At 42.2% G+C, this 27,662-nt stretch overlaps 1 protein-coding gene across 2 annotated transcripts in view; it reads right to left on the bottom strand.

The window, feature by feature from the left end:
• The window catches only part of LOC121928838 (opsin-5-like), an 84,789-nt gene that overhangs the window by 41,170 nt on the left and 15,957 nt on the right, over nucleotides 1–27,662 (bottom strand). The window contains exons 1-2 of one of the 2 annotated variants that reach the window (XM_042464081.1): nucleotides 8,106–8,140; nucleotides 7,126–7,213 (exon numbers count right to left, since the gene is read on the bottom strand). In XM_042464081.1, coding sequence (XP_042320015.1) covers nucleotides 7,126–7,213 — 88 coding nt within the window. In that variant the 5' untranslated portion in view covers nucleotides 8,106–8,140. Of the gene's footprint in view, nucleotides 1–7,125; nucleotides 7,214–8,105; nucleotides 8,141–27,662 lie in introns of those variants that run through there. The other variant, XM_042464080.1, reaches the window with a different exon arrangement.

Below are 27,662 nucleotides of genomic sequence, written 5' to 3'. Positions count from 1 at the left end.
AGAACCAGGAGGGCGATAGATGACTGCACCCGGAGCTGTAGAGGAGAAAAGAGTCTAATAGGATGAAACAAAGGAAGAGAAGTGATAGCTGTGGGGGGAAAAGATAGAACTTGAAACTGGCAGGAGTTAGATAGCAAGATACCAACCCCTCATTGTTACGTAAGTGCTGCTGGCATCCGCATGGGCCCCCCACGGCACTTATGTAACAAGTGCACCAGTGGCTTTTTGCTGGTTCTTTTTCCGCCAGTGGGAAGCTTCGGTTTGGTGGTTGAGGCTTCTCTCCAGCGGAAAAGTAACCTCTCTGGCCCCAATACCCGCAATCTTGACAGTAATGTAATTCACCCATCTCAATTGTGCTTTCTCTCATGCAGCTGATGCCTGGTAAAGTGGGAGAGGGGTTTTACAACATGGAATAACATCAATTGTGACTAAGTAGCAATGGTGAATACGAAACAATTACTGTAACCTAGATTTACTCATCCATGACTTGTTTCATGATTGCTACTGCATAGTTTTGACACTATTTGCCATGATTTTACCTCTCTCCCAAACCTATTTTACTGGGCATCTGCTGCAAAGGGAGAAAGTGGTCTATTGTATTGGTGATAGAGCACAGGTGAATGATGTTTCCATCAAGTTGATACTAAGTGTTAACAGAGAATGCTGTTCAATGATGTTAAGAGGAATAATTTCCCTACAACTAAACCATTCCCCTTACACAACAGAATTTCCACAGAGATATGTGTGTCAGCAACTAGACTTGCAATTTAAGCCCATGTTTACCTTCCAATGACCAACCTCAAAACAAAACATGCCAAATCAAGATAGTAGGTAAGGAAACTATGTGCTATGCAAATTGCTAACTTTTACACTTGGAGAAGCACCTCTGGGGAAAAACACATACTAACTATATTGCTTATTTGGAACCTGTGTATTGGTAAATAAAGTAAACATTACAAACACCCCCAATCTCCTCTGTTATCCAAATAAACCAAATTTTTGTTGATTTCTGCTCCTGGAATTAGCACCACTGGAGAAAGTGTGATGATGATGTAAAACATGTAGAACAGTTCGTGTGCTATTGGGCTTTGCAACAATAGTTCTGATTTGAACTGCCCTATCTCTTGTAAAGTCTGTGGACATTTGCCAGGGATGACGGGAATTGTAGCCCAGCACTTCTGAATAGACATTGGATTGGGGGAAGTTTTGTGGGATTGTGGTCCTTTGGTATCCACTGAGGTTATGGTTTTCCAGGATGCCCCATGGATACCAACATCTGTGGAGTGCTAAGCCCCATTAATACAATGGCAGAGTGAAACTGTGTCCCTTATAAAAATGGCAAAAACAAAGTTAGCTTTTGGAAGTTATAGTATTTCTGAATATTTCCAGCTGTGGATGATTGAATCCATGGATACAGAGGGTCAAGTGTAGTAGTAGTGCACCCATCTCAACTACATTCAAGACATTTTAATTTTATATAAGGAGAGCTGGCCAGTGAAGAACGTGGAAGAAAAAAATCAACTCATTGAGCGATGGTGCGAGGAAGAGGCTGGAGATACATGGAGTGACAAAAAGACAAATAAATGGGACCTAGAACAGCCAAGCCTGAACTCTCTCTGGAAGCCAAGATGCAAAATGGGGAGACTTTGTACTTTAATAACATCATGAGAGGCAGGACTCATTAGAAATGACAATAATGTTGAGCTAGATAGCATAAGGTACTATAGAAGACAGTAAAGAGAAGGCACACATGCTAGATAGACTCAATCAGAGAGGTCACATGCCTGAACCGGCAGGACCTGAAAAGAAGCTTGAGGATGGGGGGTTTGGAGATGCCTCTTTGTGTCACCATACCACACGTAACCACCATATTATGTTGGATCCCAGAGATTGAGGCTCATACACATATTCCCTCAGGTCTCTCAGCGTCTTAAAAAGATGTTTGAGATCTTCAACTAACCCTACAAGCTTCAAAATATAGGCCTTTACAGAACAGGCCAAAATAAAGCTGCTTCGAGTCACTTTGTTGGAGGTATGGTATTTCAATGATGCATGTGTCCTAAGAGTCCAAACCACACCAAAGCCACACTCCAGTTCTAAGGACTGGGATTGCAGCTTTGATGCGGTTTTGGACTCTAGGACGCATGCATCATGAAATACCATACCTCCAAAGTGATCGAAGCAGCTTATTTTGACCATGTCTTGTACCCGCCTTAGCTTTCTAATATGTATCAGTCAAGAGGATTACCATTTTCCGAATGGCTAATGAAATTCAGCATGTGCATTATCAAACTTCTGCCTTTGAGATCTATGACATGAGTGGGCAGAACCAAGTAGATTTCTGATACTTATCAAAATGCTTGTCACAACAATTAATGGGCTGAGGATTAGTGCCCAGCCCACAAGACGTGAACTGCAGGCAGCATTTAGCATTTAATCCTGTGCCATCCAACTTCTGTACCACTGAGACTTTGCGGACAAAGTTGGCCTTTCCTTCTTTTTCTTTTAACATGGAGCAGACAGGTATAATATCCACCTCTGCTGAAGTCTCTGAGGTCGTCCTTTTGTTAAGACTGACTTTGGAAAAAATGTCACAGAAAGGCAGGAACTGACACTGCAAAGATATTACCAAGCTGACTCAAAACATCTAGATGATTGCTAAGGACTGGCTGGATGGTCAAGGACAAAACAATACCTTAACACAGTGGTAGCCAAGGGGGTGGCCAGAGTGGAGCAGGAGCTCAAGGGGAAGAATCCTGGTATTTTCTAGAAACTTTCTGCATTGTAGCCACTATTTCCTGTTTACAATTTCATATGCACTTGTAGTCCAGTTTGGCATTACTCATAGCCAGCAGCGTGTTATTCCTGGCCCAGAGGGAGTAACGATTTAGATCACAACTGTTTGCCACTCCTGAAAGGCATTTTGATTCTGCATTTCAGGCAAACCTGGGGTCTTCTGGTAAAAATCTATTTCATTGGTCCTGATATGGTAACTGTAAACATATCTGCTAATGTGCTGGTGGATGTTTAAAAGTAAATAATGTATTGATACCATAAGTTGTATTACAGTAAACTAAATCCTACTACTGCTTCATATGTCTTTTTATGGTCATTGTGGAGCAAGATTTTCACTATAATGTCATCCTGTGGGATCCAAAAAGCAGGGGGGCATCCTGAATGATGCCTTCATCATTGTCCATTCATTTTTCAGGACATAGACAGACACCCCTTGGACACTGCCTCTCCTTGACCACTAAATGGCCTACCAGATGAGGGCACACAGATGAACAGTGAGTCTTGCACATGTGGAGAAGGGAGACATGGATTCACCTGGTGGAACTTTATGCTCTTCACAATGGCACAGCCATCACCATTTGTTTCCAGTATGTTATGTGTGAATTTACATTAGAAATAATGACAATGCATATATCCCTGGTCTGCCTATTATACATTTCCTGCCTTCAGTTTGAAAAGCTCCTGCTTAAGGCATATTAGCACTGGGGGTGTGGAATCTGGTCAGCCGTTTCTTGAAGGCCAGAATCTTTGCCAGAGCAGACATACAGGTTGATCCCTTCATTTTGCAAGTTATTTTTGCCAGGGGCCCATCAGTTTCTTGTCCCTCTGACAGCAGTGATCCCTTTTCCAGTGCATCATTAAGCATCTCCAGGAAGAAGACAGGACTGACACTGATTAATTTCCCCTGCTGCTTCTGTAAAGCTGAAACAGGGAAGTCTCTAGAAAAGCAGATGGCAGTGCCTAAATACAGTACATTGTGTTTTTTGCCTTCTTACTCAGACGTTGTTAGTCCAGGGATTTTGGGCTGTTATGGATTTACACCCCTTTCCCACTGTGACCAGGAACAGGGGCTGGAAGATAGGATACTGCTTTCTACCAAGTCAGACAAATGATCTCTCTGGCATTGGTGTAGGAGTTACATGACCTCTAGGCTATAAACAGTAGGGGGAGGGGAGATCTGGTGAATCTTTGAATAGAGCTCAACTCTCTCAAGTCCCAAGCATCTCTTCCAAAAAAATTCAGACTCCACCCCACTTTTTTTTCTGGCAGAAAAAGTCAATCCTACTTTAAAAGGCCATAAAATGCTGATTTGGGAAGACTCCACCCTGAAATAGCATAACCTTCCAACACCAAAAAGTCATAGAGGCAATCAGGAGTGATTCAGCATCACTTCCATAGCTTCAGGTCCATAGCTAGGCTGGGGCAACTGGGGCACTGCCCTGGGGCCCTCAGCCAAAGGAAGAGAAGACTAGAAAATTCAAAATGAACTATAGGGGCCCTGAATGTACTTTCTGCCCCAGGACCCCTGAAAGCCTAGCTACAGGCCTGCTTCCAGTTACCCCAAATGGTGACCATGGTGGCAACCCTGCTGGAGGCCAATATGAGGCTGTACAATCTGCTGGTTTCCAGAGCATGCCCACCCCAGCTAGGTTTTGTCATTTCTGAATGGCAGCATGCTTCTCCAGAGTTGGTGGCTGGATTTTTTCCTAGGCCTGCTTAGAGGTCTGACCTAGGTTTTTTCTTGTGGGTCTTCCAATCAAATACTAACCAAGTCGGACTCTGCTTAACTTCCTAAATCAGATATGATCAAGTGTTCAGGGTAGTAAGTCTACATTTGGTGGACAAATTTGGTGGGGCACTGGAGTATTCTGGCCGTAAGAATTCTAAATGTCTTGTTGTTGTTGTTGTGTGACTTCAAGTCATTTTGATTTATAAGCCCTGTACAGACTGGCCTGAAAGGCAGAGTCAGGGTGTCACGTCCACATAACACACTCCTGACTCCGCCCCCCAGGGCACCATGATGCTGCGCACCACTCCACATGGCATGTGGTGTCATGGCACTCCTCCAGTGATCGTCCATATGATGCAATGTGGCTACGGCACCCTTTCCAGGACCACAGTGTGAGGTTGCCACAGCTTCGATCTGTCTGAAACAAGAGCGGCTCCATACTGACAGTGACCCTAAGGTGAACCTGGGGCTGAGAGTGGGTTTCCATTACCAAGTAGGGCACTGAACCCTGTTGCCCAGAGTCATAGTCCAATGCTCACACCACTATACCATGCTGGCTCCTCCCTACATTGTAAATCCCATGATTCCATAGGACAGAACTATGGCTGTTAAAATGGCAAAAAGCATTATAATTCTGTAGTGTGAATGGCCCCCAGGTTTTCTATGGGTTGTCTAGGAGGATTAGAACAGTTGACTTGTGGCCTTGGATAAGGAAGGAACTATAGAAACATAAAGCCTGCATTTTAAAAAATATCTCAGGAGCCTATGGTCTAATTTCTGAAAACTCAGGTATCCAAATGTAATGGTCCCTGACAAAGGAAACTACACAGAGAATATTCTAGAATGCATTTCTAGAAGTCTAGAGAGAATACTTCTCTCAGCACTTGTAGATCCTCCAATGCATTTCTATGGTCAACTTCTGGCAACTACTGACCATACACAGTTGTGCTGGAGGACCTAGAGAGGTGTTCTGTCAGGTAAAACAAGTAGTGCTTTTTTTTTTAATTTGTGGCTTCCCCACTTTCACAGGGGTCCTGTGCCCCTAGCCCCAGCAAATGTGGAGGGTCACTGTAATTAAAAACATACAAAAAGTCAACCTTAAAACAGAATTAAACTTTTAACAATCTATAGAGAGTAGCATTTGTAGAGCAACAATTTAGTCATTATAGTCAGCCTTTTAAAAAGTAATTCCCTAGTTCTGGATTTTATGTTGATGGAAGCTGGTGACTATGAAAGAGCATTCCCCTTCCGAGCCTCAATCTCATCTTCATTTGGCTCACATTCACCTTTCAGGCATGTCTTTATGTCCTCAAAGCCATGGCTAACTAGCTCACATAGCAGGGATTTAATCATCTTCTCCCTTGTGCAAGAAGACTGGAGCAGACCAGACAGAGGGATATGTCTAAATCTATCAACAAATTCACACAGGGCAGCCACTGAGGACCATTCAGAAATGACAACTGTTGCAAAATGTAGCAGCTGAATTTCCAGCAGCCCAGAGTAGCTCTTTCTGTGAGCCGCTATTTACATTTTGCATCATGGTCTATGTTCTATCAGGGTTACTGAAAGAAATGTAGTGATGCTACCCATGTTTAGCAGCTTGCTGTTGATAGCAGTATAAGGGGAAATGTTTAAAGTAGAACCTGGAGCATGCATAAGTAATAGACTCAGCAGGTGCCTGTGGTGCATTGTATGGCCAGGGCTTAGAACAAGGTGAGCATGAGCCCAGGGTCAGAATGTTGTTGTTTCAGCTTATGGTGACCCTATCACAGGATTTCCTTGTTTCTTGTTTTGGGCAACTGGAAATCACCTTTGGATGAACTGCACAGCACATTACTTTTTAGAAGTAGCTTTGCAAGCTCCAGCTTCTCAATAGGTCCTTTGCCTTGTGAATGATTAAGAAATGGAGAAGAGATGTGCTGGGTCAAGTCAAAAGTCTGTTGAACCCAGCACTCTGTTCCCATTGTGGGCAACTAGATGCTTATTAGAAACTTATAAATAGGACATGTGCACAACAGCAGGATATGATCAGGACAAAAATATTTAAAAGAAGTAAGAATAAACTGAATGCCAGGAATTTAATTCCCAAGTGGCTTCAAATTCTGGATCCTATGTCAGGTAGTATTTCCCTGACACAAGAACTTGCTAAATCTGAATCTGGTGACTTAACCTTGGAGCCAAAGAGCAAAAGCACTTTCAAGCAAATAAAAATAATGCTTGCTCAAGCAAACACCAAGGTCCCCAGAACAGCTTCATGCTAGAGCTGCTGGTAGGCTACTCTGTGTGTCTGTTTAAATACAGGCTGCTGCCACACTGCAGAATAAATACAGTTTGACATCACTAGTTGTTATGGCTCCTTCCTGTGGATTCTTGTGATTTGTAGTTTGTTGTGGCAATAGAGCTTTCTGACAGAGAAGGCTAAATAACTCACAAAACTACATACCCCATAATTCTATAGCATTGAGCCAAGGCAGTTAAAGTGGTGTCAATCTACATTAATTCTGCAGTGTAGATGCAGCCACAAATTTGTTGTCCCTGCAAAACTGCTTCTTATTGTCCTAAAAAATGCTTCTTATTTACACACACATACACACGCTTACCAAAGAGTGAATAGAGGGTTCCAAAAATCAGGTCTTCTCCTTTAGTTAAGGAGGACAGGAACGCTGAGGAACTGGAGACATTTTCCATCTGCAAAGAAAACAAATCAGAAAGCAAAGAGAAGTCAGAAAACATTTGGGTAAACCAAGGAGCAGTCAGCATAGCTCTAATGTGCCCACCTCCCAGGAAAGGAGAAATGCCATGCTTTCGGCTTGATTCCTTTTCTCACACCACAGCAAAAGCAAAGTCCACCATCAGATCTGTGAGCACATGCTCTGAAGAAAGGAACTGACAGTTCCTATAGATGATGGCACATACATTCTGACTGTGCAGTGGGTTGATAATAGGATTGGGCTAGTCCACCAAGCCAAGTAATCCCACTTGATTACAGTCTTGTGCATTTAATTACAGATTATGCTGATTAGCTGCAGAATGATTTGTTTTTTGAAGAAAAGTTTTTGACTTAGGTACTTTGCAGTCAGAAAAGACCTCTCCTGGAGCCTGGCTGTTTACTTCTGTCAATACTATTTGTATGTTGCCAGCTTCTGATCTCCTCTGCTTTTGGATACTCCAGGGACTGCCTGTTTGAGCATGTTAATTGCAATGAGCTTTACTAGTTTAATCAGGATAAGAGCAGCCAGAGACCACAGCTTCGGTCAGGTTCCAGGTGTCCTCTGCATCAGGATAAAATTAAATCACTTTTTAAAATAACCTGATGAATAGTTATGGTCTGGACTGGGGGAAATATTACAACGTCCAGAATCTCCTAGGTTGGCATGGCCATAACCATATGGGAGGCAGGGCTCTGGGGGATCTGTGTCTATGTGTATGTGCCTTCAAGTTATCTGTCAACTTATGGTGATCTCTTGAATGTCATAGGATTTTCTTAGGCAAGGGATACTGAGAGATGGTCTAGCCAGTTCCTGCCTCTGAAATATAGCTAATAGCACTTTCATTGGTGGGCTCCCATATAAGTACTAACCAGGGCTGCTTAGCTTCCAAGATCGGGACTTGGTGCCTTCACACGTGCCTAACAAAAAAACACAATGTTTTCAATTAGTCCTATGAAATAATGTAATTGGAATCTTGCTGGAGAGCAAAGGCCCCCTCATCCAGCAAGACCCGGGATTTTGTTCCCTTAGTGCCTAATCAGATGCCACTGAGAAGCTCTCAAGGAGGATGCAAGTGCAGCACCATAACCTCCAACTGTCACACATGTGGCCAAGCAACATCAGAGTGAGATCTAGATGGCAAACATTATTAATGAGGAAGAGCACACATGCTGGATGGGCTGCAGCAGTTTGCTTTTGCCTCAGCCTATTGGGATGGGTAAAACTCTGTCCACTTCTCTCCTCTTCTCCCAGCTGATTTAATGGCATGCAAACTCCTTTTGCACTTTGATTTTGGATTCCAGTAATTGAAGTAAGCTGAGGACAAAGGAGGAAATCTGAAGTAGGAAAGACAAAGTGGGATGTTTCAAAGGCAGATGAAATTGTGGGATTACAGAAGATTAATCAGGACTGTTCCTGCCAAATTGGACAGTTGAGGCGTATGCAACCCGCATCTCTTCTGCATGGGATGGAAAATCAAACACCCTCTATCATTCCAGCAAGGGGGTGGTGGGGAACCCTGTCAAGTCCTTCTTTGGGCTCAAGCAGCCCTCACTGGGCGTCTCTTCTTTTGCAGCCTCCCAGCATTTCTCTCTGGGACGAATGATTAAAGCATAGCTACTGATGCCATGTGGCTTAGTGGTTAAGATGCCAGTTCTGATGATCGGATGATCAGAAGGTTGGCAGTTCGAGGCCTGAGTACTACATGATGGGGAGAGCTCCTGTCACTACTCCCAGCTTCTGCCAACCTAGCAATTCTAAAACATGCAAATGCAAGTAGATAGATAGATACCACTTCTCAGTGGGAAGGTAACAGCATTCGATGCACTCATGCTGGCCACATGACTACCAGAGCAGTCTTTGGGCAACGCTGGCTCTTTGGCTTAGAAATAGAGATGAGCGCAGCCCCTTACAGTTGGTTGCGACTAGACATTCATATCAAGGGACTACATTTACCTTTTATCTTTACTGATGCCACATAGAAATAAGGCAAGAAGCAGGCAACTGCCACTGGGACAGATCCTGGAATGCAAAAGAAAGTGATCCCCAGTAACTGGTTCAGGACTGGGGCAAATGCTGGATTGACTGAACTAGGCAGGAGGCACAGAAGGATGGCTAACAAGTAGAAAGCAAGGAAGGAAAGAAACAAGAGCATCCAACAGAAGCCTATCCAGATTTGAAGGCTGTAACTATGGATGGGGGCAAAATGAGTCTGTAAGAATTCTTTCCTCCAAAATGGAATTTTCCTACAGTCTCCAAATTTCTAGCATTCCAGATAGACACTGAAAATCATTTGCCCTTTGAACTCTTATATTTGCTGTGTTTGCATTCCTTTGGTCACTCTCCCTTTTCCTTCTCTTTGGGTGGCTAATTATTTTTTCTAAATGCTCAGCTGAGGTTTGCAGTTACTGGAATGCTGGAAAATGAAAGAAAATTTAATGTGGAGGAAGGTTTCTCATTTTAGAGGGAATGGTCTCATCTCTACCCGCCCCAATACACACCTACCAGATATTAAGAATGTATGGATGTGTGTCTAGTGGATTCTGGGAGCTGTATCTCCCCCAAAACCCTCTTTTTTTTAACCACTCAGTTATATGAGAAGCCAATATATTTTGGAAATCTGGATAACATGATGCCAAATGAATACATTCAGTAAATTAGAAAGGAAGAGAAGGAGGAGACTGTTACTTTCATACCTTAGAACTTCTGGCTTCCCCAAAAGTGACTGGCCACTATTATAAAAATAATTGGAGGAGACGACAAAGGCCATCCAGTCCAACTCCCTGCCATGCAGCAAAACACAATCAATTGCATGAATTGGTTCAACTTTTCACCCAGTCCAGCCAAGCTCTTCTTAGCCTTAGTGAAACAGCCAGATTTGTTTCTAAGTCAAGATATTCAGAATCAGGGCAGGCTTCCCAAAGCTATAATTGAATAGGGAAAAGCAACTCTCCCCTGACATAACTTTACTTTTGCACAACAAAGGACAGTTTTTGGCTCCATAAACTTTCCCATCTGCAAGGGAGAAGTGTATAACTAAAGCTGCCAGAGGAAAGTTTACTGTCAAATGTAATCCAGAGCTCAAGAGAACCACTAGGTGCCCTTTTGCTTCTTCCAAAATTGAGAAAATTGTTTATTTATATTTGTATTGGTTTCTTATCATTAAATTGAAAAAAAGGGAATTAATCTTGATTGACATACTAGAGTGGGGTCTAGAAAAGCTGCCCCCCCCCCCCCCCCCCCTTAAAAAAAAAACAACGTTTATCTTTTACAAAGTCTTCAACATTCTAAAATAATCTGCTTTTTAAAAGAATATGTTAAAGAAGGTACTGCTAATGGAAAGGATGTCATTTAACATTAGTTTGGAGTCTATGCATACTATGTTGAGACAGAGCATAAGATTTCAACTTCAGTTCCCAGCATTCACTATTTCCAGATAAAAAGATCTTGCAGAATTAGCCCACCTGTGACTGCAGTTACCTATTATCAGTCTGACTACTGGATAGCAATGACTTAGACTGATGAGTGCTGTATTAGGAAGGGGATCATTGGTATTGGTGTTTTCATTAAACACTTGCAAGACAGAAATCTCTTGCTGATCTTGTGTAAATTGACCAGATTGACATCCTGCCCACTTGGGAAGTAAAAGACACCTTCAGACAGAGGACTATCCTTGCATACCCTCCAGCTTTTCACAGATGAAAACTGGCAGAAATTTGGCCAAGCAACATCAGAGAGTAGTCAAAATGACAAAAAAGAACTGACAAGCTAGGAGAGGATGCAATAGTTTGCTTTTGCCTAAATCTGCTGGAAAGGGCAAGATTTACCCCCTCCTTTCCTTTACACCCTGCTGGGAAAATCAGTGCAAATTGCTTTTGCACTTTGAACTCCTTTTGCAGAAACTGAGGTAAACTGAGGACAAAGGGAGAAAGTTGAAGGAGAAGAGAAAACTGGGACATTTTAAAGGCAGCTGAAAAAGTAGGATGATAGAGGATTAATCAGGCATAGTACTTTTAAGGTATGCTGATGTTTTCCCAAAAACTAAGATGCTTGGCACTTTTAGGCCTGAGGTTTTACTGCCATACATTCCACTGTTTATAAAACCATCAAGATTGTATTAAAAAACAAAACCAAGGAGTTCATCTGATTCAAAGAGGAAAACAAATACACTGTTGAAAGAAAGTCAATAAAGTAGTTTAAATTTGTCTGAATCAGCACGATCATGGTGCAAATATTCTGTGGTTCTGTGGTTCATGGGCATGATCTGCCCATTAAGTACTTGTTAAGAGCCATCGGACTGAATAAGAAAAACTAAGCATGTTTACACATCTTCCATTGAAATCAATAGGACTTAAAGGCAGGATATATATTCTAAAATAAATAAGAATTATACAGGAGGGGATTTGTATAGGGATATCAATATGCCCAGCAGTGCAGGGCAAGGGCAAAATGCCCTAGAAGGCTTATGAAAACATTAACATTTTAGATGGTTTTGCTGTGTTTTTCTGGAGAATTCTGCAACAAAGCTGCTCTTAACAGTGCAGACTTTCCCTGTAGGAAAGGTAAAGGAACAAGGAGATCAGCAATCCTGGATGTGATCCTAACTAATAGGGAGGAGTTGATCACTGGAATCAAAGTAGTTGGTACTTTAGTGAACATGTAATGCTAGAATTAACAACTGTGGGGCAGCAAAGAAGAATAAAGTCAAACACAGACCTTGCATTTGAGGAAAAGTGATTTTAACAAGTTCAGGGAATTACTGGGTGGAATCCCAAGACTAGACATGTTAAAGGAAAAAGACACCCAACAAGGATGGGAGTTGCAAAAAAAAAGCATAATCACAAGCAATTCCATGGAAGAAGAAACGTCAGAAGCATCTGAAAAAGCCAATGTAGCTGCATAGCAAACTCAAGGAAGAAAAGAAAAGAAAAAAGGAGAATGTATATATAAAGGAAGGAAGGAAGGAAGGAAGGAAGGAAGGACGGACGGACGGACGGACGGACGGACGGACAAACAAATCACCAAGGAAGAGTACAGATGTGTAGCCCAAGCTTGCAGGAGAAGTATGAAGAAAGCTTTTTAGTAAGAGGAAAGCTAAAGCTTAAAATGAGCCAAGACTGGCTAGGCAAAAAAAGAGCAGCAAAAAAAGTTTTTTCAAATACATCTGAAGCAAGAGGATGACCAAGAAGACAGTGGGAACATTATTCAATAAAGGTGGCAAACTGTCAAACAAATCCTGCTAAACTAATCATATATCTTATTTTGATCAGGTGACTAGTTTAGTAGATAGTGGGAATACTGTGGGTGCTGTTTATCTGGATTTCAGCATTTCAAGATCCTCCATAATGTTTGGTTAGTAAACTAATTAAATGCGGAATAAATTGTAGCATTGTCAGGTGGGTCCATAACCGGTTGGAAAATCACGCTCAAAGAGTCATCATCAATGGCTGCATTTCAGACTGGAAGCAAATCTTGAGTAGATTGCCTCAGGGTTCTGTCGCAAGGCCATTACTCTTCCAAATTTTTATCTGTGACTTAGATGTCAAGGTGGAGTATATCCTTATCAAGCTTGCAGATGACCCAAAAACTGGATGGGGTTCCTAGCACATTGGAAGATAGGAACAGTTTGCAAAAAATCCTAGAAATTAAGAAATTGAAATTTAATAGAAATGTGAAGCCGAAGGCTTTCATGGCCGGCATCCATGGTTTTTTGTGTTTTTTTTTCGGGCTATGTGGCCATGTTCTAGAAGATTTTCTTCCTTATGTTTCACCAGCATCTGTGGCTGGCATCTTCAGAAAATACTTGCCTGGAAAATGTGGGTCTATATATACTGTGTGAGCCTGGGAATGCAGGAGTGATTTGCATGTGTATTGTTCTGTGTTGATGGCTGGCCTCAGGCTGGGAGGCTAATGCAAAAGAGAATTAGTGTCTGCTAATTGGTGATCATTATCTGCTGGGAAAGCCCCTGACTCTGAATGGTTTCCCATTTGCATTTGCTGAGTCCTTATTTTGCTATTCCTCAGGACTGGTAGCCAAATTTTGTTTACTTTAAGAGTTTCTTCTTTCCAGTTGAGATTATCCAGATGTGTATGAATTTCAATGGCTTCCCTGTGCATCCTGACATGGTAGTAGTTGGCATGGTCCACAATTTCAGTGTTTTCAAATAGTCATTTATGCCCAGGATGGTTTGTGGCATGTTCTGCTACTGCTGATTTTTCTGGCTGACCCAGCTGCAGTGTCTCTCATGTTCCTTGATTCTTGTTTGCACACTGTGTTTGGTGGTCCATATGTAGACTTGTCCGCAGCTGCATGGTATGCAGTAAACTCCTGCGGCTGTGAGAGGGTCTCTCTGGTCCTTGGCTGAGCGAAGCATTCACTAGACTTTCTTCATCGGTTTGTAAACCATTTGCAGGTTGTGCTTCCTCACCACTTTGCCTATTCTGTCTGTGACTCCTTTGATGTATGGTAAAAATACCTTCCCTTTGGGTGGCTGCTTGTCTTCACTCCTCTGAGTTTTCCTGGGCCTGACAGCCCTTCTGATGTCTGAGCTGGAATAGCCATTAGCCTGTAGAGCCCAGTCCAGGTGCTTCAGTTCATCTTCCAAAATGCATCTGCAAACCCCACTTCTTGGAAGATGAACTGAAGCACCTGGACCAGGTTTGAAGTTACAGGAGGGTAGATTTTGATTGAACATTAGAAGGGACATCTTGACATTAAGAGTGATTTGACAATGGAATCAATTGCCTAGAGAGATGGTAGGGTCTCCGTCTCTAGATGTCTTTGAAAAGATGCTGGCCAGCTGCTTGCTGGGGATGCTTTTAGCTGGAGATCCAGCATTGAGCAGGGGATTGGTCCAGATGGCCCAGGAGGCCCCTTCCATAAGACTCTATGGCTATCTAATCCTTTCTATGGTGAAATTCAGGGGTTTTGCAAGGTTAATGAAGGCCATGACAAGGGCATCTCTAACAAAGAGTTTGTTTACAACGTGTGACTATACACTGGAGAGTTTTTCAGCTTGGCCCTCCATTGGAAAGCCTGTATTATTATTATCTAAAGCTGAAGATTCACATCCTGCACCAGTGTGCAGGTATGGAACACAACTAATGCTTGGCATTAACCATAGCAGATGCAAGTTACTGTAGCTAGCAGGCAAAATCATTAAAAAGTATTGTGATGTCACTCGCTTCCTTTCCTACCCACTCTCTGAACTTTTGCTTCTTTTAAAGCAAGCAAAATATTTTCCCCTGCTTACTTGTTATCAGCAGGAGAAAGAGTATTTGTGGAAGGGAGGGGAGCATTCCTCCTCATGTTCCACTCTATTACCCCCTATTAACTTTCTAAGCACTCTGGAATCTTTGCATGAAATACCAGGAAAACTAATTAGGGCAATAAAGCATGATGATTTTTTTCAGGAGCTCTTTAGAAAGTGAACATCACTTGCTAACTTCCACTTTATTGTTTTTTATGCACACACATTTGTGAGTTTAGTTTCTTGCCATCCTCCCCACTAGACTCCGTAATGAGAAATTACTTCTCTGCAAAGCCCAAATGCCCCTCAGTGCAGGGCTTGAAGCCAAACTGAAGGCAGAAAGGGTGAATGAAAAGCTTCAGAGAAAGATGAAGACTAAGGATAGGCAAAACATACTTTCTGGGTCACATGTGGCCCTTGGCACTCCAAAGTGCAGTCTTGAAGCCCCCCATGGCACCCCAAACCAGTTTTTAAAAAATAAAAAGCAGGCAACTCTTAACCCAGCCCCCCAATGGCTTAAAATTGCTGTAAAAAACAGCTGTTTTGCACCCACATGTCAAACCGCCCCCATCCACCCCTAAAATTTAAAAAGAGGCATAATTTGGCTGAAATTGGAAGTAGAAGTGAAATAGCATCACTTCCAGTTGCTCATCAAGAGGCACAGGGTTCAAAACTGGTCCTAAGCCCTTCCACAGTTGCCACCCCTGAGTTTCTGTTAGATTAAAAAATGGTTGAATGTGTCTCTTACACTTTAACATTTAGACCCATGGTGGTGAACCTATGGCACATGTGCCAGAGATAACACACCATGCCATTTTTTGTGGCACGCGGAGGGTGGGGAAGAGAAGGAACAGCTGCACAGCTGTTCCTCCTTCCCAGCCACCCTGGGCTTTTAGCTGAAGGCAACTGAAAGCCTGGGGGGGGGGGCAGGGGGAAGAAGTCCCACACTGGAAGTCCTGCCCTGGAAATCCGCCCCCTCCCCCCGGGGAATCCCATTTCTTGCACCAGGTAACACCCGGTGCCAGAAGGCCTTTTAGTTTGGGCACTGGGTCTCCAAAAGGTTTGCCATCACTGATTTAGACCTTTGTTGTTGTTTATACAATTAATTTATACTGTTGCTATTGTGTGCCTTCAAGTCATTTCCAATTTATGGCAACCCTAAGGCTATCATGGGGTGTTACTGGCAGGATTTGTTCAGAGGCAGTTTGCCTTTGCCTTCCTTTGAGGCTCTGTGACTTGCCCAAGGTCACCTAGTGAACTTCCATAGAGATTGGACTCTTTTCTCCAAAGTTGTAGTCCAACACTGAAATAGTCAATACTTAAATACTAACTGTCTATTATGTTTCTTTCTGCTCTTTCCCCTGTCTTTTGTATTTACAGGGATGATCATAAAAGCAAGTCTTGTCAAACAGATTTTTCTAGCTAGAAAAAAAAAGACTCGCTTTTATGGCTGTCACCCGCAGAAAAAGAACTGAAAAACTACAGTGTCATGCAGTAAGGCACATAGAAAGATGTTACTATTGGGCTGAAGTTCTGCTTTCTTTCCTTGTCAGAAGTAATTACATAGACCTCCTGGAGAGTCTTAGCAAGTTGCAGCAACAAATCAGTTAAGCCTTGCAGAATGCAACAAGCTGCTGCCTCTACTGGATGAGCTGATCATTTGCTGACAGTCCTTTCCTCTTGGCTGATGGAGACTCAGGACCAGGTTGCCAGAGTGAAAACTGGGGATGCTTCCTGTACTTTTAAATGGTTGTGTAGAAGAGGAAATTTCAGTAGGCAGTGATTGTTATCTGTCTGTTTGACAGACAACACCTACTGAAATTCCCTTTTCGACATAGTCAATAAAGATATTGGAGCCTTCGGATGGATTGAATGTTTGACAGGCCATGCCAGATACATTCAAACCAGCCACCTCCTCAGCCAAAATTGTCATTTTGACCATGATTGTGTAGCTTCCAATTAAAAAAATAGGATTTTAAAAAATAATCTTGAAGGGAAGGCCTGAAGCTCTTTTTTTTTTTTTTTTTTTTTTTTATAATAGCCCCCAGCAGCATTTCACAGATGAAAACTGGATCACATGTGGCCAAACAACATTAGTGCATGGTCAGATGGCCTAAGTTATCAATGAGGAAGATCACACATGTTAAGCGAGGATGTCACAGTTTGTTTTTGTCTGGACCTACTGGAATTAAGTTAAAGACAAAGGATGAAAGCAGGACAAGGAAAGAGAAATCGGTACATTTTTAAAAGCAATTGAAAAAGAGAGATGACTGAAGATTGACTGGAACTCTCCCTGCCAAACTGTGAAATTTGGAGGGTATGTGACATGTGCCAGTATATCTACTTATAAGCAACGGCCCTTGCACTTGGACTTCCTGAGGAAAAGAGGAACTAGCTTGGAAAAAATTGCAATTCATTTTCTAAAGAAACTGGTTTTTTTCTGGACTATAATGTCCAGAATTCCATAGAGGAATCCTGTTAGCTGCAGAATTCTGGCAACTGTAGCACCAAAACATAATTTGGCCATAGACTGTGAAGAACACAGCTGGTGTGTTGTAGCACAGCTTTAAGGTCCTCAACATTTGCTTTGATTGAAAGTTCCTGCATGGCAGGGGGTTGGACTGGATGGCCCTTGTGGTCTCTTCCAACTCTATGATTCTATGAACATTTCAAGTAGTTCCTTTCCTCTCCCTTCACTTGACTAATTCTATTTCCTATTTGCAAAGCAGTCCATAGATGTGTATAATTAGCTTGCTAATTCTAAATACAGTGTTGTTGATGATGATTATGTGTTTTGTTTTAAAATAGGTGACTGTTCCTGCATGCAGCCTGTTGGGAAATTAAGGCCTGGCCTGCTTGCATGAACCTTTCTGAACCTCCCCAGGAGGCTAAGACTTTCTACAGCCTGAGCCTATGAACATTTAAGCAAAATCCTTCACAATGTGTTCAATGGCCTTAGTACCAAATAAGTGTGTACAGGACAGTAGTCTTAGGGTACATATATATTTAGGTGTGAACTTCACTAGATAACAGTGGAATTTACTTCCAAGTTTACATAAATAGGATTGTCAGAGCTTGGAAACAGAACTTTGTTGGAAGAGATCTCCCAGAATTCTTCAACCAGTGTGGCCGTATTGGATTTTGGGAAATGTCATCCAAAAGAATAATGTTCCCAAGCTTTGCTGTAACTGAAATATTCCACTGGACAATTCAGCAAGGCTTCTTGGTATTTAACATGCGTTGGTGCCAACTCAGCTGCTCCCAATCCTATCTGGAGCATATATTTTGTCAGTTTACAAACACTTCATTGATTTGCTGTCTCAGTCTGGCATTCTTAATGTTTTCTTGACCATACAAAATGAGAGTCTCCCCCACCCCAGTCCTCTTGAATATGAATAACTCTTTTCTGAAAGCATACTGTGGAATACAGTACCTAGGATTCTCCCTGAATCAGTACAATTTGAGCAGAGATACAGATATGGTGCACCACTGATACAAAATGCAGATTATGCAAAAGAAAGGAAACAGATTTCTTCCTTTTTAAAAAAAAGTTGTTCCTGATGCATAGCAATAACAGTAACAATGAAGACTGCTGCATCCTCCTTTTCCTCCTCTTGTGTGGTGCGAGAGAACATGGGAACAGCACTCCTGCCTCACCTCCAGGGTGACCAGCCATCCTCCTTTTCCAGGACATGTCCTATCTTTCAACCTTCTGTCCAGGAGGAATTCCAAAATGCCCTCCATTTTGAGCATGACATTTGCTGTTCTCTTTGGGCAGCCTGTCCTTGCTGCAAATAGGGACACAGGATGGATCCTTCTAAAGTTCTTTTTTCTTAGAAGCAGCAGCAGACAAGACTTGCCCCCAAGAGTTCAGGGCACATTTGTTCCTCAGAAGCGAGAAGGACAGCAGACCTTTTGGTCATGGGCTGCTTGAGTATACAATCCCTTAATGAAAGGAATAATATAAATGTTTTGGTCAATGGTTTGTTACTAGTAAAGTACAATTTTAAGCCTTTGTCATGCTCCGAGTTCTGTAATTATAATGCAAGCCAACAAGGTATCTTAATGAAGAAAAATTCATCAGAAAAAGATGGTTGGGTACATAATAATATACAGTATATGTAATATAGCTGTAAATAAACCTTATACATTGGATTTATCATTTTCCCAGCAAAGTCGCAAGATTGCAGCAAAGATTTTCAGACACACTGCAATTAGAGAGGACTTATATCCTGGGAAGAAACAGGAAAGCTTAAGCAACAAACCATTCAGAGGGAAATCCTGTTTCTTTCCAGGATAAATCCTCTCTAATTGCAACATCATCTGAAAATCTTAGCCACGATCTCGTGATTTTGCCAGGAAAATACCTTTTTAATACTGGTTCTTCCCAGCTTTTCCCAAGTGTGATAAAGTCCTTATAGTGATGCTATTCCACTTTGATTGCTCTGGCTACCTCCTACTGCATTCTGAGGTTTGTAGTTCAGTGAAGCCTAAGAGCTCTCTGGCTGAGAATTCTAAAGGCCCCTTTCTAGACTGCAAATCCCAGAATGCAACAGGTGGCAGCCAGAGCAATTAAAGCAAAATAGCAGTGCTATAAGAATGTAGTGCAGTAATCTAGTTCATCTGAAAGCCTTTTGTGCGATCGTCATCATTTGTGCTTTATGGATGGGATAAGTGCAAATCTTGTCTGAAAGTCCTTCCTGTGATCACGCAGGAAGGATGGGAACATGACAGGACAGGGATGGGACGTCCTTCATCTGATAATCCCTTTTGTCTCCCTCCTCTTCATTGCATCTTCTTCCTCTTCATCCACCCAGGGTTGCTGAGCTTTTGCTGGCCATGGAGAGTAGTAGTCCCTCACCTTTGTTTGCCTCAGGAGAAGCTGCCTGAGTTGTTGGTGGTATAGATATTTTGCCCCATAACCAAGCTCCTTGCTTTAACAAGAAGAGGGGGGGGGGGAGGAAGAGCTTGGAACTGGGTGGGGGAAGCTGGGACATTTTAAAACCAAGTGGAAAAGCATGAAAGCAGATAGGTAAGAGGTCCTCCAGGTAAGAAAAACGACTCAGAACATCCCAGGCTTTGCTGCTGGGCAAACTGATTTTATTTTGACAATCCATATACCTGTGGGGATTATCATACCGGGGATGGGATGTCCCTGTCCTACCCTTTTCCTGTTCTTATGGCGCAATTGCAAAAAGATTCTCACACGATGTCATGTTTATCCTGTCAGTGTCCCATCATTAACTGCACATGAAAGACTTTCATGTGATGTCGTGCTTATCCTGTCATTGTCCCGTCATTGAAGTGGAATTGTCCCATCCTTGCCCTTCATTTTGTACTAATGGAAGCACGCGTTAATGCAATTCCACTTCACTGACAGTTTAATGACAGGATCAGTGCAAATGTATGAATGTCTTTTGCGCAATCGCTGTCATGGACAAGATAAGGACAGTCTTTGCTCCTGTCCCCCATCTGATAATTTCCATTGTCTTTGCCCCATTTCCTGGGAACTCCCAGCAAAGCCAAGCATTTTTCATTTCTATTTCCCAGTATTTTTTGAAATGAAATGTATGTTTATATGTTTGTTTTATCCCCAAACTAACTTAGATGGCCACTACAACAAAACACAACTATTGTTTCCAGGACACAGATCAAACAGAGATTAAGGAGGGGGGGGAGGGGGAATCCTTGCACCAAAAGAGAAGGATCTTATTGTTTAATTAGTGCAGCTAGGAGTTATAGTCAAAGTATAGCACTTTGACTATAACTCCTGAATAATAATAAAGTTCAGTGGAAATAGGTGAATATAAATTTCTGAAATATTGCATGAATTGTTGCATGATCACAGGGATAATCATTAGGAGGAGAAGGGGAAAGAACAGAAGGCTGGGGGGATGAGGGGAACCGGGGATATTTCAAGAAAGACTTCGGATACATACCTGGGAATACATAGGTACAAAACAAAGCAAGAATATCTGGAAACTTCCCCTTCTTGATAAGTCCTAGGTGTGGCTGTCCCACTTAAAGCAGACAGTTACACAATGTCCCATGTCTCAAAAGCCATTGTGACACTACTGACACTAAGAGATATTTAGCATTGATGAAGCTGCATAAGAACATTCCTGCTTCATTTACTTGTGAGCCATGAATCACACTGGGAGGGAGGGGGAACTGTCCTAATTTTACACAAACAAACTAATCACACTGAGAGAATTTCTTTCAAGGGAACTGAAGATCAGGTTGGGATTCAAAATTATTTATTCCCATAGCTCCTCTTCATCAAAGTTGTTCAAAATCATACAGGAGAAAAATGGTGATGATGTTAAGTCACAGGCCTGACAACATCTCAGACAGAATGTGAGCCTGTAACTCTAGTATCATCACCATTTTTTCTGCCAATGGACTGTAAGTTTCCTGTGTAGCTGGAACCGCAGCTCACTGACAAGCAGGTTGGCGGTACATTCAGTGACATGTTGCAATAGCTCTGTTACCCATGCTGCTCCATATATAAATTTTGGTATAAATGATAACCCTTAATGACCCCTAGATGAACTCTAATAGCCTGTCCACCATTGCCAGCAAGGCATGAGGACATGCACACACACCCCTGAGGGGCACCCACATCATCATATCTAGAGAGTCGCATAAGGGATTATCATAGGACCAGGAAGAGCAAATATTTGCCTTGCCTGAGGCTCTTGCCCCCTCTCAGGGTCTGTTGTCCAAGCAGCTTAAGACCACTAAGACAATCAGACAGGGACATCCAGGTGAAAAGCAAGTAATTAAACACCTTTGTTCTCACCATCAAGCACCTTTGCCAGAAGCAAGATTTTGCCTATAAATACTCTCAGATTTGCCTGTTCACTGGGCCAGTCTGGACTTCAGGGGGAAGCTCTGTCCCCTTGAACCCTGACCTGGCTCCTGGCTCCTGATTCCTGGCCAGTCATTCCATGGCTGAGCCTCATGCCATCCTCATCATATTCCATTTGGATTCCTGGAGGGAGTCTACATTCTGGTAAGTATCACCCCAGTGATGCCTAAAATCCTATTCCATGCTAACCTATGCTTTTCCTGAGCCTTGTATGTGTGTGTGTATGCTAGTGAATCGTATGTGTTTTTCCCTTTATAAATAAATTGGTTATTAATTCTAAAAGTCTGTCTCAGCTCTATTTATTGGAATCCCCTGGTCTACTCCGTATACATATCGGGAGACGATTCTGCAAGGGCCGTCGTAGCAGGCCCTCCTCTTGCAATATTTGAGCTAATAACAATAATAATAATAATATTCCCCTAAACGGACCCTTGGCTACAGCTCTATCTTCCAAAGCAATGAGCATTTATAGGCTGTGTGTCTTTGTTGTCCTGAAAAGCAGCATAGGAGCCAATTGGGAGCATCTTGGGAGGCGCTGGAGGTAGAGAAGGACTACGGATATTGCTGAAAATTACTTCTATATTGAAACTCTGAAACTGGAAAACAAACTGCCGCTTTTGAATACAGACTCCTATTTGCAAGTTTGCCTTTTCATGGTACAATCCAGCTACCAATCAATTTTTATTTTGATCACCCCTTGCTTTCAATGGGAGAGATGTGCAAAGGTGCATGGAAGTAAATAAAGACAACTAAAATATGGATACTAAATGCAATTGTCTTATCTATTTATTTTGAACATTTATACTCCACCTTTTGAACTAGTTACATTCTCCATGGGAGCTGGTAACACCAAACAATAAAAACATTTGATGAAATAGCTGTACACCTCCTCCACAACATTTCCTTTGACCACCTTGGGTAGGCAATTGAGCTCTTGAATTTAATATTGCATTAAGTTACAGCCTTCTGTTGTTCACCTCGCAGAGTTAGAAAGCCTTTTAAAAACCTGCCATCCTCAATTTCTTTCCTTCCTTTTCTTCTCATCCTTTTCTGAAAGTGGATGAGATCCCTACATCCCACCTAAAAGTCTACCAGAAAAAAGATGACAAGCAGAATTAACAGGCTGGCTTGTGTAGGCACATGACTGGAGCGGGCTGGAGTGTATGGAGAGAGACAACAACTCTGTAATCATTGCATCACAGAATATTTGTCCATGCAAAGAATGAGATCATTCTCATTTATTTTCTATTTCCCTATTTTTCTTTTTTCAAAAATAATTATCAGTATCACCATCTCCCCCTCCCAGAATTATTTGATTATTATAAGTATCATTTTTACAATGGGAATTATTTTCAAAAAGCCTGGACACATTTCTTTGGTTGGACTATAACTCCCATGTGCTAAAATTAGTGGCCAGAGTACTGCTGGGCAGTTACAAATGCATTACATACATGTGACTATTTCATATACATGCTCCCTATGGAGCCCCTCTGTAGCTGGAGCACAAATTCAGATTATGGGTATATTGATAGGTTTTCCCAGGTGTCATATTGTTTTATTTGGCCCCTCTTTGCATTATATATGACTGCTTTTGCTACACCGCTCCTCACTATTGATGCCACCCTATTTCTTCTTTGATTTTCACTTCCTGAGTAAAATCAGCTCCCAGTATCCATGGGAGATCTATTCTGGATCTACCCGCAGATACCAAAGTCCACAGATGTTCAAGTCCCATCGCTGTACTACCATTGGGGTCAATGGGACTTTGGCACCCCGGCCACCCAAAACCCACCGTGCTGCTCTCGCCACAGCAGGTGGCAGAGGGCTGTCTCCTCTTCTTCTGCCTCCTCTTCCCTCTACCCCTCCTTTTCCTCCTCTGCTGCCTCCCCCATGGGCTTGCCATCCAGAGATGCTGGGATCTGTGGATGGCAAGTCCGCAGATACCGAGGGCCTATTGTAAAACACTGTGCAATTAACTGACTCAAAATGTGCCATTCCTGCCCACTTTAGCTTGCTCAGCCCAAGTGTTGCAATGTTTACACACTGCATTTCTTGTTTTACTATACCTAGCTTCCCCTGAATCTTATTTTACTATAGCTAGCTTACCCTGAATCATGCTTCTAACATTCCACGTTCCTATGTGTTGTGCAGATTTGGTCCCTCCTTTCACCTCTCAGCATGTCAGCAGGTAAACACTCTTTTGGCTTGAGTCCAGTAGCATCATTAGTCACAGTGCTAATTGTAGTTGTCCTATGGTGTACCCCAGTAGCTCAGAGTGCCATGTAACCTGGGAATGGCATCTTCTGGTACCATGTCCTGTTTCATTTTGAATTGCCTCGTCCTAGGGTTTTTATGGTAAAAGACATTCAAAAGAGCTTTACAATGCCATCTTCTGAGTACTACTAACAAGTGTTAGCTATGGTGCCACTGCCATTGTCTCTGAAAAATCATCTGCCAATGTCTCCCACCACCCACATTACTGCTGTTGCCCAGTAGCTCTTTGGCACATTTAGTCTGGCTCATCAGCAAATGCCTGTCTAACATGCAGTATACCACCAGCAGCACTGCTACTGTGCACAGAGTCTCTTGCTTCACAGTAGCACTCAATCCCACCACCATGGCAAGGTAATGCCATGGAAAGAGGAGGAGGAAGAGGAGGAGAAGATTATCATGATCATGATGATAATTGAAAGATTCTGTGCTGGAGTCCAAGAGGAAACTGACCACACACCAAAACAGGACTTCTTGTTAATCATAGGCAGTTGGAATGCAAAAGTAAGAAACATAGCAGAATCAAATATTGTAGGAAAATTTGGCCTAGGATCAAGAAATGGAACAGGACAGCAACTGATTGGGTTTTGCAAGGCCAACAGTTTGTTCATCATAAACACATTCTTCTAGCAACCAAAGAAGCAATTTTATGAATGGACATCAACTAATCACCAATAAAGAAGTAAAATGCACTACATAAGTGGAAGCAGAAGATAGAGGAAGCACCATTCTCTCTGCAAAAACAAGATTGGAGCCTGTAATGCAATGGAAAATAACCATATTGTAAGGGAGTTTACCCTTCATATCAGCATCCTTCCTTTCCTAACTGTGTGGGATTTTAAAATATTATTATGCCTTTATTATACAGAAGACCATATATCCTCCACCCCTCAATGACCTTTGGCAGTTGAAGGGAAGATTTCCTGCCTTTATTTCCAGCTCTTGAAATGTAGATGATGAAAAAGCATCATGCACTTTGCTCTTCTGACAGAAATTGTTTGTGTACAAGGAAGATGATCAGACTTCCTCTGAAATGCAAGAATTTGCATATCAGTCTCTGGCATTTGCTAAGTAATCAACGAAAACTGTTTGCTTCACACCTACAACAGACAAACATGATTTGCAGAATCTTCTGAGTCACTCAGATTATACCTTTCTTTCACTCTGTTTTTTTCTTCTTCTTAGAAATGACTCTTTGGTGCACAGTCCACCAAAAATTAAGATAAGTATAACATTAACTTGATGAACTTTCAAGCAATAATTCCTCTCTTGATCTTGGCTGTGTTCAAGTGGGCTGTCAGCAAAGTTGGTAGACCCAGAGGTTGGAAAACTGATATTTTCCAAACCCTCAGAAAATCCAAGTAGTTGAGGCAGTCCCACCCCATCTGCATGGCACAGGACCAAATCCCCAATTCGAGTGGAGACGGTTTTCACAATAGAAGGCCAGTTATGCACTGAACACACCCTTTCCCTCCCTTAAACCTGTGTAAAATAAAATTGGTTCCTCTTAGGGATGGATTCAACCATCCATGACTTGAAAATATTCCCGTACCCATTCAAAAAAAAAAATGGGGGGGGGGGGAGAAAAAATCCAAAAAACAAACCTTGATTTGCCATTTTACTATGTCATTGTATATAATGGCACTTGAGCATCCATGAATTTTGGTATCCATGAGGGCAGTCCTGGAGGCAAACCCCAGCAGATATCAAGGGCCCACTGTAATGCACATTTTGCTCTGGATTTTGCAGGAAAATCTGGAGCACTTTGCAGCCATACCAGGTGGCTATTTACACACACATCCCCACTTTGTTGCCCAGTGCTGCTTCCACTGGCACTAGTTGCTCCCTCTGAGGTCACAACAAGGTGCACAACCATGTGATCAATGCTGGGCGCCATGTTTCTGATCTCAGAAGGAGTGACTCACACTAGCAGCAATGTCAGGTAACACTGTGGGGACACATGCATAGTCCACCACCTGGCATCACTATGGAGTATGGAGGTAATCGGCAGCTCCAGGATCAGAATGCTCTGGGAGCAGCCAGTAGGAGGAAGACAGAGAAACTAGGACACGTTTTAAAAAAAGTTGGAAAAGTGGGGTAAGAGAGGACGAATCGGGACTGTCCCTGCCAAACTGGAACAGTTAGAGGGCATGGAAACATTAGATTAAATTTGTACACTGATGGTACAGAGGAGAAAGCATGTCTCCTTTTGTAAATGAAAACAGAAAGATCCCTTTTTTGGATGACAACACCCAGGGCCTCCCATGCTGGCTGGGAGGTTAAAGAGTTATCATCTAAAAGAGGGACTTCTCCAAGTTCTAAATAATTCTGAAAGTACATATCCCATCCCATCTATTTTAAGGCTAACATTATTGCCATCAAGTGCCCAAATACCAAGGCAGGATACTGCTTGTGTAGGGATACTAACACATGTGGAGCTAACACATACCCCCAAAAATTATCAGAGGAGCTTGTTGTCATTTGGAAATTCCTTTAAAAAGTTTTCAATCCAGAACAGATCACTTCTGCAATGCAAGCAAGCAAGTCAGTGGAGAGAAATCTAGCATCTGTTTTAATTGATGTCACTTTATTATGGAAACAGAAAAAAAAAAAGGAATGTAGGTAGAAATTATCCACAGAAACCTACCAGCAACTGCACTGAAGGGAGTGCCTCTCTCTCTTTTTAACTGCTGTGCTGCAGACTGGGTACCAGCAATTATTAGTATGATGCAGCTATTAAAAGCTTTGACGCACCCTCCTAGACCCAACACTGGCAAGCCAGTTCCACATGACTTACATTCACCTGGAAGATTCAGTGTCCTTTGCTGGAACACTGGGTATTTGACTGAGACTACTACATCAGCCCAGTAATGTTAAAACTGGTGGTGGTAAGAGTGAAATGGCCACAGGTGCAGTGGCCATGAAGGAAATAATGCACTGCAGAAATAGGATGCTTAGCGCTGGCGAGTTTTTGTCTGCCTTCTCTCACCAGTGTTGCATGAGTCTGGAAAAGGTGCATTTGCTAAGTTTCCTGGGTCTCAAAGCCTGGCCCCTCTCCTCTAGGACTGAAAGTAAGAGAAGGAATCTCAGGGCAAGAGTGCTATCTTGAAAAGAAAGGTTGTGTTTTCTCTTTTAAGCTTTGTGATGCTGTTCCAACTTGCTGGAGGTTGCTTGGAGCAACTGCTGCAGATTCTCATAGTAATCCACCTGATCACCTTCTCCCTTTCCATCTCTAAGTTACACCAGCACTTAGAAGGGAGCAGTTATTGTGATGAAATACTGAGCTACCTCAGTTTTCATTGCATTACAAGCAATTTTTGCTTTGTGGTTTTTCCTAACTTATTGTTAGCTTTCTCACTATGGTTTGCTAAATAGCTGAAGCTGCAGTACAATTTCCTTTCTTGGTTTGAAATGCAGGTGTGTTGTACCATTGTAAGTAAGAAGGGTGGTATCATAGTTTTTCTTCTTCTTCAGCACTGCTTAGATGTTTGCTTCTTTTTCCTTTTAATTTTTAAATTCACTTTTCTGTCTAATCTTCCTTTGTTCTGTCTTCCTCCCCACAGTTCCTGGCTAAAGAGCTTCACCTCCCATTTCTTTCCCCCACCCACAGTTCCTGTCTAAATGTCTTTGCCCTACCTCTCTCTCTCTTTCCCTCCTCCTATTCTCTTTCTCCCACTACATACATTTTTACTTGCATTCATCTTCTTGCTTCTTCCTCCCCCCTCCCTATCCTTTTTCTCTGTCTAGCAGCACTTCTGCTAGCTATGCTGACCATCTTCCCTCTTCTGCTTTCTCTCTTTGTCTCTGCAGGTCTTTTTCCTATCCTCCACACCCTGAAAACTTTAGAACCATGTCTGGGATAAGCTAGATTCTCTGCATTCTAAAGGTGTACATCATATTATTATTATTATTATTATTATTATTATTATTATTATTATTAACCTTTATTTATAAAGCGCTGTGAATTTACACAGCGCTGTACATAATTTTTTTAGTCAGATGGTTCCCTGCCCTCAGGCTTACAATCTAAAAGACAC

This window comes from Sceloporus undulatus, chromosome 4 (genome assembly GCF_019175285.1).
Source record: "Sceloporus undulatus isolate JIND9_A2432 ecotype Alabama chromosome 4, SceUnd_v1.1, whole genome shotgun sequence".
Taxonomy (NCBI): Eukaryota; Metazoa; Chordata; class Lepidosauria; order Squamata; family Phrynosomatidae; genus Sceloporus; species Sceloporus undulatus.
The sequence above is the reverse complement of the archived record's forward strand: the minus strand, read 5'-3'. Positions and strand labels throughout refer to the sequence as shown.